At 39.3% G+C, this 13,986-nt stretch overlaps 1 protein-coding gene, 1 long non-coding RNA gene and 3 other non-coding genes across 7 annotated transcripts; all 5 read right to left on the bottom strand.

Annotated features, from left to right (window-relative positions):
• Positions 1-9: 9 nt before the first annotated feature.
• App-bp1 (Nedd8-activating enzyme E1 regulatory subunit APP-BP1) lies at positions 10-5,696 on the bottom strand. Of its 3 annotated transcripts, none has more exons than XM_076439108.1 (8): positions 5,495-5,696; positions 5,139-5,303; positions 4,863-5,045; positions 3,031-3,526; positions 2,367-2,500; positions 2,095-2,297; positions 1,873-2,009; positions 10-557 (listed from the first exon to the last, which is right to left on the bottom strand). In XM_076439108.1, exons 1-8 carry the CDS (start codon positions 5,560-5,562, stop codon positions 327-329), a joined length of 1,617 nt encoding a protein of 538 aa, XP_076295223.1. In that variant the 5' UTR covers positions 5,563-5,696; the 3' UTR covers positions 10-326. The 3 variants fall into 3 exon arrangements, with proteins under 3 accessions (XP_076295223.1, XP_076295224.1, XP_076295225.1); XM_076439109.1 differs by having other exon boundaries at positions 2,104-2,297; XM_076439110.1 differs by lacking the exon at positions 5,495-5,696 and having other exon boundaries at positions 4,863-5,034; positions 5,139-5,280.
• Positions 5,697-8,535: 2,839 nt separating this feature from the next.
• On the bottom strand, positions 8,536-10,312 carry LOC143216254 (uncharacterized). The gene is made up of 3 exons (XR_013010530.1): positions 9,908-10,312; positions 9,549-9,698; positions 8,536-9,364 (listed from the first exon to the last, which is right to left on the bottom strand). It is a non-coding gene; the product is annotated as an uncharacterized LOC143216254 (long non-coding RNA).
• Trnaw-cca (transfer RNA tryptophan (anticodon CCA)) lies at positions 9,521-9,592 on the bottom strand. The gene has a single exon. It is a non-coding gene; the product is annotated as a tRNA-Trp (tRNA).
• Positions 10,313-12,443: 2,131 nt separating the features above from the next.
• Trnaw-cca (transfer RNA tryptophan (anticodon CCA)) lies at positions 12,444-12,515 on the bottom strand. The gene has a single exon. It is a non-coding gene; the product is annotated as a tRNA-Trp (tRNA).
• Positions 12,516-13,711: 1,196 nt separating this feature from the next.
• Trnal-aag (transfer RNA leucine (anticodon AAG)) lies at positions 13,712-13,793 on the bottom strand. Its single transcript has one exon. It is a non-coding gene; the product is annotated as a tRNA-Leu (tRNA).
• Positions 13,794-13,986: the final 193 nt, after the last annotated feature.

Genomic DNA, 13,986 nt, shown 5'->3' with positions numbered 1-13,986 from the left:
TTCATTTGCTTTCCACCTTATACATATATATTTATTATAAATGATAGTTGTTTATTACAAATAAGAACGAAATCACTTGTGTATCAGTTGATTGCTACATTAAAGTGTTGATATTATACTCGTTCAACTTGAGTTTTAATACCTCTGCGACAAACACATACAAATTGATTTTTACGAGGAAGTACGTTCAACGTACCTTGAAATGAAAACAGGTTCTCACATACCGAATTAGTTGAAATATAATATATAGAAAAATTGTGTACACTATAAATCATGTATTTTTCATTTAATACAAAAGTATGTACCTATAATTTAACATTTGGAAATTAAAAAAAGAATGTTCCTGAATTCGAAGTAACTGCATCGTATATGAAAGTGTTCTGAACTGGTTTATACTGATTCGTAACGAATTTGATAACTTCTTGGGCAGCAAGACCACCTAAAAATGCTGACACAGAATGTAATTCTGATCCACCGAATCGACAAAACTCATGCACATAATCATCTTTCGCTAAAGGTCCGCATCCCCATTCGATTAATAATTTCGAAATACACGCCTAGAAGAAAAATTACAATCTATTATTTTTGTTTTAAAGCAGTATTGATAGAAGTACAGTAATGTCCCATTCTAAGTCAATTTTCGGCTCTGTGTTGTGACATAGATCGGAACAGGACACTATTATTTTTGTGACTTCGTCGACACGGATCGCGCGGTCGAAGCCGTAACAAAAAATAGCGTATCGGTCAGACAATACTAGAGCAATACTGAAACTTCTTTATATCTAATGAAATTTCTTATCAATATATTTGTGACATTTGTCTAATTAAAATGACACCAAACAAGATACAATTTGGCCCCTATTTACTGTACATTAACATATGCTATATGTAGCATATGCGTAAATAAACAATATTAACATCTCGAGAATATGTTCTTAAGGAATTAAACTAGAATTGTACAAATTTAATGGAGCTATAGCCCGTTGGAGGTTATTAAACGACTCATTTTAATCAGAAAAATGTGACAAATATCTTGAGAAAGGTTGTACAAGAAGAAAGTTGAAGATAAAAAAATTAGCATCGCATTGGTATTTTAAACAATACAATAAGTTTTGAATTTTTGCCGACCGTCGCGGTCGCTATTACTTTTTCTTTTTCACTCGCTATCCTCTACTATGTCCAAAGGTACTCCATACCGTCAATTAAGGGAGTAGACTCGTTTTTCCAGGATTGCAAGGGTTAGGGATGTGCCTTCTCATTTCTGAATAATGCAAAGATGGGGATTTTTAGTAGTCAAAAGCGCTAGATAAAAGATCAATCTAGGCCGCGATCGCCCTCAAAAGTCCTATTTTTAGTCACTATTTTTATGTATAGCTGCGGCAGCTACATGCTGCCGAATAATGCAAATTACGCCTCGTAAACGTAAAAATAGGACTTTTGAGGGCGATCGCGGCCTCGATTTATTTTTCATCTAACCCTTTTGATTACCGAAAAGCCCCATCTTTTTGCTTTATTGAGAAATCAGAACGCGCATCCCGCATCTTTACAATCCTGGAAACGAGTCTAACCCTTAAACCACTAAATACAGTTGAAATTATATCGTGTTTAGTGTAATTTTAATCAGAAAAGTGCCAGAAATAAGATGGTGAAAGTCCCATAACAAAAATAATGAAAAATAAAGAAATTTTAGATTGAATTACATAGTAGTGGTTCACACCGATATACCCGACCCGGTATCGGATTACGGTATCGGATTCTTGGCCCCTCGCGGAGTATGTCCCCAGCGGAGTGGGTAGGCGAAGTGACATAGAGCTGTTTCCTCCGTTGAACTTAGAATGGGACATTACTGTAATACTAATTTGTTCGAAATACTTTGAGTTTGACAATGTCTGGTTCCACTTGATCATCGAATTCACCTGGATACGAATTGTACTCTGTTTGAAATTTCTCAATTCCTCTGAGAACAACATAGTAAATCATCATACTTTCTGGATCTTCTAAACTTTGCACTAAAATAAGCATACAAGATTGTACAGACTGTTCACGCTCGTATAAATTTATAACCATTATAATATAATAGTTACGAAACATTACCAATATTACTTGCATCAAATCCTTTAGAATCGTATTCATCTGCAATACACGTTCCCCTTTCGACATGTATATCGGAAATATGTCTACAAAATAACTTTACATCTCTTTCGGAAATAGAGTCCGATGGTTTTCCCAATTGCCGTAATAATTGCGCCGTACGACGCCAAACTACTTCCGCATCAGCTGCCGCTTGCTTGTGGTAACTAAAAGACAAGTAAGTATAAATTTAAGACGAAATATCAGTGTCACGATACAAAACTTACGAAACCTACATTTGCTGAAGCATTATGTATTTCTCAGTGTCTGCGGTCATATCTGGTAATGTACCTTTTAATGGTAATAATCCACCTCCTTCGTTCTCGCAGAAGTCTTTTATAGCTTTAGCGATAATCCAGAATGAACTGTTCTGGAAATTTATTAAATAAGTTCATAGTTTTACAATTTTCGAGGATTTATAAGCGGGAGAGGAGACCATGTTTAACATGAACTTACAACTCTAAATCGATTCTATGTATAGAGGTGTGGCCATTAAATAACGAGACTGGTGTGAGAAATGTGATTTAGTGCAAATAAAGTCACATTTAACTTTTATCCCCTTCAACATACTCTCCTCCCCTATCTATACATCGCTGCATACGTGTCTTCCATTGTTCAAAACAATGCTGTTGGTGTAGGTCATCAGCTGTCAGCCTCTTGAACAACTCTGCCGTTTTTGGTTTTACATGTTCAACAGACTGAAAATGTGTTCCCTTCAATGCACTTTTGACTTTTGCGTGGTGGAAAGTGCCCAGTCTCGTTATTTAATTGCCACACATCGTATATGGTAGAATATTTGTAATATACGAGAAGACAAGAGTAATAGTATGTAGTACATAATAATAGCAGAGTATGCATATCCTATGCTTTCCAAATCGATACCGAAAGATTTCTCTCTACCTTAGTTGTTAAATTAACACACTGTTCATCATTCAAAACGCTTGCCACGTTATCTGGAATTTTTGTATGTCCTATGCATGTGTTCACTGCTTTAATAGCTTCTTCAAAATTTTCCTCACTATTTTTTGTATCATTTTCATCTCTTCTCATTCCTCCCTTTATCATTTCTTTTAATTGTTGTTTCTCCTTATACGTTTTAGGTATTTCTCCTTTTTCCTTAATCCATTTCTCTAGGAATTTATATAATATAACTAAGTATGGTACATGAGAGTGATCTTTGAAACTCATCTCATCGAGATTTACCGAGTCCAGATGGTTTTTTAACGTTTCGAATGGCTTATCTAAACGTAAATCTGGTGTTTCATTATCTGGATGAGTTTCTATAATAGTATGGTCTTTTACTTGAATTCTCAAGTATCCGATAAACCCTATACTTCTGCATACTATTAATGGTATGTTTAGCTTCCATAGCCTCTGCGATAAGAGAATTAAGGACCTAAAAATTTGTTTTGCTTTACATATTTCATTTAGACGAAACAAATGCGCGCTTTGATAATAATTATTGGGATCTGAGCATTTTGAGCGGTGCCGTCTACTGCCGAAAAGTAGAAATACTCTAAACTTGGTGTATAAACTTAGTGTTCATTAAAAATAATGTTGTGAAAATTGCAATGTTTCCACCGTGTAGCAAACAAAATTTTGATTACAGTGCAGTGTAAGATTGCGATGGTAGAGTGAGTAAAAAGTCGTTGCTCCATTTCCAAACGTTTACAAAGTCGAATAAACGCGTAATCAACATCCTTTCAAAATAAATAAAATTGCATCCAACACGAAAGTGTGCTCACGACATATCAAGAAATCTGATTATACGTATATTACCATGTAAGCTAATATTTAATTAAGATTAAACTAATCAATCCAAAGTTATATTTTCTTATGATTCGGTATAATGAAGCATTAGGGTGGCTTTTATTTACTCTTATCAAAAGTTTTTGTCAAAATTTCTTTTACGGCAACCCCCAGAGTTGTTTCAAATAATCCAAGAAAATCTGTGCAAAGTTAGAGTTCGATCGGATAACGGGGAAAAGTGCCCAAAATGGATTAAACATTAAATGCTTATAATATTGTTTTTCTCGAATATCTTCTACCGCGTCGAAAAATATATTAAACAAAACCTGTAGATCTGGACAGACAGCGTCTTTTGTCTCCTATCACTATTTTTCATAAAACAAACGGTTCTCGAAGAGATTGAGAAAAACGTCGGGTCAAAATCTAAAAATTTTTTTCTGCAATTTGAAAATTCAAGTGTGGTTTCATTATATTATATCAATAAACATTAGCGAAAATTGTGGATTTGTTCAATTTTCAAATTTCAGAAAAAACTTTTGGATTTTGGTCCAAGATTTTTCTCAATTTTTTCGAGAACCGTTTATTTATATTATATTTATATACGAAAAAAATGAACAAGACATAAAAGTCATAGCCTGTCCAGATCTACAGGTCTTGTTCAACATAATTTTCAACCCGGTAAATAGTTAAGAAGATATTCGAGAAAAACGATTTTATGAGTATTTAATTAATTATTTTAATGTTTAATCCATTTGGAGCACGTTTTCCCGTGATCTGTGAGCACTCAAACTTTGCACAGATTCGTTTTTAATTATTTGGAACAACTCTGGAGAGTGCCGTAAAAGAAATTCAGCTCCTTCGTTCTACAGAGATAAGAACGCAATGAACACGATGTTAACGCCAAGTGCTTCGTTGCCAAATTGGTTAGCTATATATATTGTCCACACTCCCATGTCAGATCCCATTACTTATCGTGCTCTTACTTTTCCGTAAGTGATGTTGCTACAACAACTGTAAAATTGTTGAAAAAGTCTGGACTATTATATAAAATTTGTTCAGGTTCTTCGTCTATATAATCGCCTCTGACGTCTGAATTTAATTCCAGAAGCATTTGCATGGCTACTTGTGCTCTAGATTTTCCAATGCTATCTGCTTCTAGAAAAAAACTATCCAAATTGATTTAATAATTACACTTAGTATTATAATGTTAACTTCATATGGCGGAAAATTATTACGAGTATTTGTAACGATATACATACTTTGCTCCAATATCTTCGTTAATAATCTTTCTACCGTCAACGATTGTAAATGCTCCGATACCTGGGAGGACTAAAGATTTCAAGATTTCTGTACCGAGTCCTGTAGCATTTATGAGGCAAACATGAGCACTCTCTAACGCAGCTTGTCCATGATCGCCCCATAATCTATATACATAGGCATTAAACGTTATGTTAATAAACGTATAAGAATTGCATCTAATTAAATTTATTGTATAGTACAGAATGCATCAATAGACAAGGAATTTCAATTACTATTAAACTACATAAATGGTGTGATTTAATAAATAAGAAAATTCCAATTCCTAACCCTAAAAAATTGTTCGCTACTTTTTTACCTTAATTGTCTGTCATATTTCCTATTTTTCTCAGATTGTTCTGGCGATTTCGGTGCTGGTGATGCCATAAGGACCGACTAGTGATAAAAGGTCAATAATAACACTTTGCGTTTATGTAGAAATACTATATAATACACTTATGATCCGTGACACATATCAACCGCGCACATACTCGCATACATATAAGAAACCAGTAATACAATATTCTCATAGACAAGAGTAATTATAAACAGTACATATAAGTTCGAAAATGTGAATTTAATAAAAGCTTTTTATTCATAAGATTTTTATTAACTTTTAATTATGTTAGGAGTGCGGTATAAAACTTTTTTATTTCATTTGTAACCGCTATATGGATAACAGTTGTAACATTACAGAATAAAAGGACCGAATAATTTTTTATTACATATAATACAAAGTATCCAGTTGCATATAATTATATAGTCACGTGACAAAACTATTTAGCAAATAACTAGAATCTAACTAGATTTTTGGTCAACACATGAACAGGATGAACACCGACGAGATACTACAGGGAGGTCCGTTTAAATAAAAACACCTAAATATCTCGGTTATTATTAGTCGTACAAAAAATCTCCACAGAATAAAGTTGTACTGTTTCAAGGGGCGAATTTGATGATAGTAAACATTTTTTCTCAAGATCATTGTTTTACAAGATTTCAAGGTCATCGATATTTTTTTAAATGGACTGAGGTATTTTTTAATACATCAATCGGTGCAGCTGGACATTCGTTATAAAAAAGTACTAACCCATGTATGTCGAAAAGTTACTAGTTCAGGAGATATTTCAATACCATTACTGTCGTGTAAGTACTAAGACGTTAGCGTTTACTTACTTGTGAGCCGCACGCTGCCCACTCTCGATGTTCGCTAATTGTAAGTCGATATTTCTTACACTTTAAAATAAACTACAGGAATAATTTCATTATTATTCGAACGAAGGGGGGGGGGGACGAATTAAAGTGCGAGTAGTCAAGCTGCAGGAAACGATGACACTGTCCACATGCAGCGACCCTTGTCAACTTCCTTTCTTCTCAATGATTTGCAGATGTCCTCACGAAGAAGGAGTTTGTTACGGGGAAAACGTAACAACACATGAACTGAGCACCTAATGATCGTGGTCCGTAGATACGCGGTCGGATAGGTGTTTTAAAGGAAATACATACAACGATGTTGACTGTTAGACGGTCACTAAAATTCTGCTACTTTATTTTTGTTGGACAGGCTTAAATAACATTTCTTATTGGTACGGAAATGTTTCAGATGCGGCTGGGTTTTGGGGAAGAGCAAATGCAATTATCAGATATTAATCACGAAGGGCGAGGTACAGGGGCAATCGGTAGTGGCTGTTCCGCTCGGTACACATGCAGTGTCTCATAGTTCAAAGGTGTCTTGAGTCATTCTGACCGTTACACGCTCCACGTTTCGGCTTCTAAGGCATAGCCTTGTGCTTCCGAAATATTGCTCGGTTTGCGTGGGTGTACTATCGCGGCGAGTTCATAACGCAAACTTTTAACGTACATTCTAAGGACCTCTTTATCCAAAATACTAAGAACCAGTTGCCTCGTATCAGGTTGCGTATACTCGTTTTGTGTCGCGTACCGATATTCATTTAGCTGTTGTCTAAAGCGAATGGTGTAATTTACAACGCTTTCTGTTCTTCCCTGGATTACGCTATATAATTTGTCCCTCGCGACGTCTGGTGAGACAGATGGAAACACGTATGTTCGTAACGCCTCGTACAAATCATCGTAAGTATTTATTTGCAAGTGCCGAATACATCTTTTCGCTTGACCGATAATTTTAGTAGCAACGATTATATCAAGTAGGATATCTGGTTCGCAACAACGGGATTTAGCACGCTTGACCATACGTATAAAATCTTTGACCTCGAAGTCGTTCCAACCTCTGAGAGGCTTTATTGTGTCGACTAGATCTTTGGTCCTTTTAAATCGAAATTCCTCGTACTTAGGTTCTACGTTGTTATCAACCTGACTGGCATGATGTCGGGACATACCCGGTGGAGGTAGTCGGACGTGATCTTTGAAGGATTCGTCTTCGTCGTCCAGTACTTTTTCTTCTGCAGGATGTGCAGCAGTGTCATCGTTTGTAGCGGCAGTCTTGTCGTCCGTGAGCAGTGGTTTCAAGATCTTACGAATACTTAGCATTTCTTGTTTCCTTTTGTTGTTTTCGGCTAGTAATATCGCCATACGTTCTGCAATTTCTTCGTGTTTCGTAGTCAAAGCTTGGAGAGACTTGGTGAGCGCCACGATACCTTCCTCGAGGGTAGTGGACATCGTTGTAGTGGTTGTAGGGAAAGGTTCTTCGTCGTTCTTGTCAATGACGGGAGAAGGATTCCGGTAGGTATTAAAAGCCAGCGTTTCGGCTTACCCTGATTTCCTTCTTGGTTCTCGTGTAAGTTGTGACGACCTTCAGGACTTGCCTCTCAGCTTCCAATAGGTTCCTTGGATCCGGTAGTCTCCGAATTTTCTGATCGTCCTCTTGTGCAGATCCTTGGTTCGTTGATACCGACGTATTGCTTCGGAAGGGCTCTCGCAGTCCGTCTTCGTGGTCAATCAGCCGTAATTGGTTGCCGTTGAAGATTTTCTTCCAGCAGATGAAACTGTATCCTGGCAGGACCGCCAAAATGTTACGGGTAAAACGTAACAACACAACAAACTGAACACCTAACGATCGTTTTGAGAGTGAGGACGAACTTGTGAAATAATGTTTGACACCGTAGACTATTTCCTCCAACTCGCGTTTATTTAAAAGGTTCGGTGCACGAAGGAAGAGACTTGTTGTCTCGTTGACGACTCAGGATAAAGTGGCCCTCAGTGGCCCTGTCAACCCTTAGAAAACTTCACAGGAAAACAGTGATGCCAGAATCGTGGACCGTTTCCCCTCCGCTTGTTACGGGGAAAACGTACTCACGCACAAACTCAACACCTAATGATCGCGAACCGTAGAACGAGGTCGGGTAGGTATTTCAAAGAACTGCGACGAGCGTTACTGTAGACGTACAGTCAGGAACTGAACTTTATTCTTAATTTTGTACAATCTTAAATAGTATTCCTTGTTGACCTGGGAAGGTCCCAGGTCCGCTGGGTTTGGCGGAGAGAAGATTACAGTCATCGGGCAAAGGTTTCCAAAGTTGACCCTTAGACGGGAATCAGTGACTAACTGATACATATCGTCTTATGGATACATTGATAGTATTGATATACAGCATCCTACGATACAATGGCAATCAGCACGTTACACGCTGGCTCAGCCGGCTCGGCCCCCACTCTGACGTACCATCGGCTCCTTACGGCTTACGGTATTTCACAGCGCACATGCTACACATAACCGTTCCTTTTTTTATTGACATCCTTTTTTGATTGTCTTTTTCCGCTACTTAGTTTTATAGCATCTTTCTGCAATTGCTCCTTTCCGCAGGTCCTTACCTGACTTTTCCCTCTTCCTGGTTTTGCCGTACAATTCTCTCCTGACTTTTCTCTCTGTTTCACTTTTTACCTCTCCCTGGGCAGTTTTCTAAACGTAGACATCATTCAGGTACTAACCGTTGTACATAGAGGCAACATTGATCTCCCGTTGCACATCGAAGGTTTCCTAAAATTAACATTTGTCGAGGAATCATACTACGAAGGGAGTCGAATATTTTCTGTGATCCATGCCACAATACTATTCCTTATCGGTACGGAAGAGAAATACAGTCATCGGGTATTGCTCATGAAGGGCGAGGTACACAATGTCGCATGGTTCAAAGTTCAAAGACGTCTTGAATCATTCTGGCCGTCACAAGTTTTTTCTCAGAAGTATTACTTGTGTTTTCAATTTCGGCAACTGTAAAACGAAAGATGTGGAATGAGTTATTTCGATCCGTCTTAATCAAGGTAATAGTTTTAGTATTAAATGTGGAGCAATAAAAATGGCTGATCGAAGCATTTTAGGAAGCATAGATCAGAAGCAAAAGTTAGTAAACGATCAAAAAAAATTAATTGACCCCGACGTGATTTGAACACGCAACCTTCTGATCTGGAGTCAGACGCGCTACCGTTGCGCCACGGAGCCTTCGTTACATCGATCCTCTCAAAACAGAATACTTCCTTTTTTGCTTGGTCTTGAATCAATAATTTCCAAAGAAATGCTTTTCCAAGACTTTCAAGTGAAAGAATGCCTGAAATAAAGAGGACGATGATTATACCTTACTCATACAACTTCTGGTATATATTGAAACGACAGATTTCTGCTTATACAGTATAATTGACTATAACAAGCAGCATACAGTTCCCACGCATGTGTACGCGTAAAATTCACATACTACATACAATATTTCCTTCTTTCGACGTAACACAGCCTGATATTATTCACTCATCATTTCCTTACCTACAAATCATCTATGTCGGGACAGACCTGATAAAATGAACGGTGCATTTCTCGTAGAGGCAGTAAAACGTCTATATACGACCACGCTGCAACTGTATCATCATTAATCATCTGTATTGTTGCAGTGTGTCTACAAATTGTACAAACAGGCACGCGGTGCGTGCTCACATCCCGCATGCAAGCACCGATTTATCCGAGCAGCATGATCATGCAGGAGCCTGTCCTTCTCCCTACGTTGAAAAGAGTTTCGCGCGGGTTGTCTCACAAAGCCCCTCCTAGCACCAGGAGATCACGTTACCAAAGTTAGTATAACGTTCAGCTGTTGCGCTGTTCCGTCATACCTTGACTTTCGCCCGTGAGGAATTTTTTCAACAGGAACGCATGCGGCCAATAGTAATTTCATGACGCCACCGATAGAAGCGCTGGCGTGCAGAAACCGCCTCGGTTGCGTGCGTGTGTGTATGCACGTGGGGGCCACGTGACGTGGCTGACATAATACAAGCTTGAAGGTAGAATCCCCCACCTTTGAGCCCCGCGTTAATTTTAGGGGAAAGCGTAATAAGGTTTGATCCATCCACGAATATAAGCGACGCCGGAGGTGGTCGTGTTGCGTTGCACGGCGGAGAGATACGATAACGAATACGATAAACAATTTACGAGACGTGCCGGCTGCATACATGCGCAGGAGACACATTATTAATTCCGATTTTGGGGAAAAACGGTGTCACTGTACCGTGATGATGCTTCGACCCGTGCAGGTGGAGTTCGAATCATGATAACAATGGATTATCGAGCACGTAACAAAAGCGGGAAGATGCTCACTGCTATCGGGGACGTGTAGGACACGTGGCCCTGCCGAAATTTCAGCCTTTGCCCGGAGTCAATGAACCGATAAGCAATGGAAAGAGGTCGTTGGGGGCCAATAAAGTATTGTACGTCACAGAGGTGCTTAAGGCCCGCGCGGCTCTTCCTCAAAATTGTGTCTTTCCGATCCGCGGCCACCACGTGCACCGAAGAGGTACGACATCCACGCCGCCGCGACCGCGACTTGTCGGACGTTCGACGACGTCCAAGCATTCATGCGCTCCTATCACCGAGTCGGTTAAATTGTTGATTATGTCCATTCTACCCGTTAACTACAGATTACTGGAGGCTGCGCGTAAATTAGCATACTCCTCTCGTTCGCCGTACGAAAGGCGAAAGATAAACGACGGTGACGAACAGCGAACCAAAGTCCACAGCGACCATGCGTACATACGTATACACACGAGCAACGTTTGTGTAGGTGCGTTCGTGTAGGTGCGTAGCTCGATGATTATTCAATGAATATTCTATCGCACGCCAAGACATGTGAATTTAAGATAGCCCGATGTATTTTAAACAGTATTGGTTGCTTTTACCTTATAAAATTGTACATACTCGATGCGCGACGTCTATCTCTTAAATTTTTTGAAAAAAATGGTGGTTGTCATCGTCATCACGATATGTGACTATGTATGACATTTTTGGCGCCGAAAATTTCATGAAAATTGGTTGGATTCTTAGTACATACGTAGCACAGTGATACGTATATATTTCCAAATTTTCCTGATTGTACGTCTAGTCGAAACATGATTTAATTATATGTGTGTAACGTGCACGAGGAGATGTTTGAAGGTTTAATGATTAGTAATCAGAATCATTTAGGCTCAATCAGTTGGTGCATGGTAGCAGGGAAGCATGACGATGCTTAAAGTCGAGCCGAGGAAGATAAGTCAGATACGAAATGTACGTAGTCGTGTTGATGTGTAATCTTGTTTAGCGATATCACAGTATGCAATAATCAATATCTTGTACAGCTTGCATTATGTTATTCTTATAAATTGCATGCAATACGTAATCATTCTGTTGCGAATTTATGGCACCGACGATCGTCAGTGCTTATGGAATCGGCTCGGTCGGTAATTTGATGAAAATTATAAAACAACTTGTGCTGCCATCTACGACAAGACGAGCAAACTTCTAGCCGATTAGTTTCGGCTTCCAGTTCTGGATGGCACAGTAAGTACTCGAAGCTGCTCGAAGCAAACGTGCATTCGGCAGCCATGTTAGTAGACCTCCACGATGAACGTGTTAGCCTAATCCAAGGAGGGGCTAAATGAGACAACCCGCGCGAATGTCGCTCAACAGTACGAGAGAGGAGAAAGGTGCTTCTTTCATGTTATCCTAGTATTTCGCGTCTTGTGTGCGGGATGTGAGCACGCTCCGCACTTCAGTGCAAAGGAAAACGCGTTCAGAACGCGTTGATTATAGTCCCCGCCATTTTTCTTCCGCACACATGCGCACCCGACGTTGGACGACATCAACGGCATCGCTCACCACGTTGTTCGACACATTGGTCGAGTCGAATGTCTACGGAGTATTTCACAATTTCAGCAAGAAGGACCGATCGCTTCGACACTATAAAATTATTGCGATGCTCGGGGAGATGGTAGGAAAGATTATCGTCAGGTAAATAATATTTAAAATGTAGTAGTAGCAAAATGAAAGTTAGACATGACCCCGACGTGATTTGAACACGCAACCTTCTGATCTGGAGTCAGACGCGCTACCGTTGCGCCACGGAGTCCGCTTGAACGACGCTTTCTGACAGCTGATTTTCTACGTCCGAAGTAGTCCGAGGACCTAAGACCAAATGATTTCGGTTGGAATTACATATCATGAAAAGGAATAGCAAATAAATAACAATGTCGGTGGATGGTTAAATATATTTTGAAAAATATGGAGATCACAAGAGATGTTCGAATTTTGCTTGATGTCTGTTGTTCAAAGATTACAGACGCCGTGACAACGTATCTACGTATTTGAAAAATCGCATGTGTACCAACAGGGTGTGGCTCGTGGTGGCATCTTCAGAATGAAACATGGATCAGGCTAGCAGATCGCCGAGAAGTATACGTTCACCGGCGCTTTTTCGGGATGGCTGCTCTGCTTATTACTATACATACACCGTCGCGTCGCTGCTTCCCCTGCATAATCGGATGGCTGTTCAATAATCGACCCTGTTTACCAGAATGGTCAAGAATGGCTAGCCCCCGGTGATAACAATAGCAACAGGGTTCTATCGGTTGGCAAGAGCATGGTATTCAAAGCCATAGTACTGATTGTGAGTGTCCGCGATTACGAGTCTTCCTTTTCGTATTGGTAGAGACAATCGTTATCGAAACACTGAAACCATTGAAAATGAGCGAATCTTTGGGATATTGTAATCAATGGATTGCTATACTATTTAGTTATTTTGCTATGCTATCGTAAGAACTAAAAATATTTGTTTGGGGCAAAAAGAGCTGTTAGGCCTTATTGTTAATAGTAAAAATGAAAAAGGTGCCTCATTTGTTTAAAATTTCATTAAACAATTGTAGAGAAATATTTTCAAAGAGTTATATTCATACTTATGCAACACATGATCAATCTTTTCGATTCACTCTCTTCTTTAAAAATTCATAAAATACTAACTTTGCTTGTAAATAACGTTTTTATAAAAAAACTAAGTTATCGACCGCGTTACAGGGTTAGTCGAATCATCGAGAGCTGTCTCTGGTTCAAGATGCAACATAATGAAGCTCCTGCAGCGACGTGCGCTCCTAATAGGTGTGAACCACGGCGCCGCGTGCCGACGCAACCCATTGGACCTTCAAAGGAGTCGCTACCACTGCCTTCTTCCGCTAATTACACGTCACGGACCGCGAAGGCCGCGAGGAATATAATCTGGGAACGCATCCGCGTGTACCTATGTATGTTATTGTAAACGGAAGCAAAAATTAATGGCAGCGGTGGGATTCGAACCCACGCCTCCGAAGAGACTGGTGCCTTAAACCAGCGCCTTAGACCGCTCGGCCACGCTACCCGTTGTAGTTTCACCACTTCCAAGGCCGTTATATACAGTCCTTCATCGTGCATGATAAATACGCATAGCAAAGAGACTTTACGAGCTGCGTCTCTTCTGCAATTAAATTCTATTCATGTAAGAGAGACTTCTTTAGAGAACGATGATAGATAACGATAAAAATTTTAGTTCAATATATTGGGATTTAGTTAAT

The sequence above is a fragment of the Lasioglossum baleicum genome, chromosome 15, assembly GCF_051020765.1.
Source record: "Lasioglossum baleicum chromosome 15, iyLasBale1, whole genome shotgun sequence".
NCBI lineage: Eukaryota > Metazoa > Arthropoda > Insecta > Hymenoptera > Halictidae > Lasioglossum > Lasioglossum baleicum.
The sequence above is the reverse complement of the archived record's forward strand: the minus strand, read 5'-3'. Positions and strand labels throughout refer to the sequence as shown.

Bases quoted from the DNA above. Each gene is read 5' to 3' on its own strand.
- App-bp1 (XM_076439108.1), bottom strand. From the start codon at position 5,562: ATGGCATCACCAGCACCGAAATCGCCAGAACAATCTGAGAAAAATAGG. The intron at 2,010-2,094 runs GTAATGTTTCGT...TGCTTATTTTAG, and splicing joins ATTTGATGCAAGTAATATTG to TGCAAAGTTTAGAAGATCCA. The intron at 558-1,872 runs GTATTTCGAACA...TTTTTCTTCTAG, and splicing joins CAGACATTGTCAAACTCAAA to GCGTGTATTTCGAAATTATT.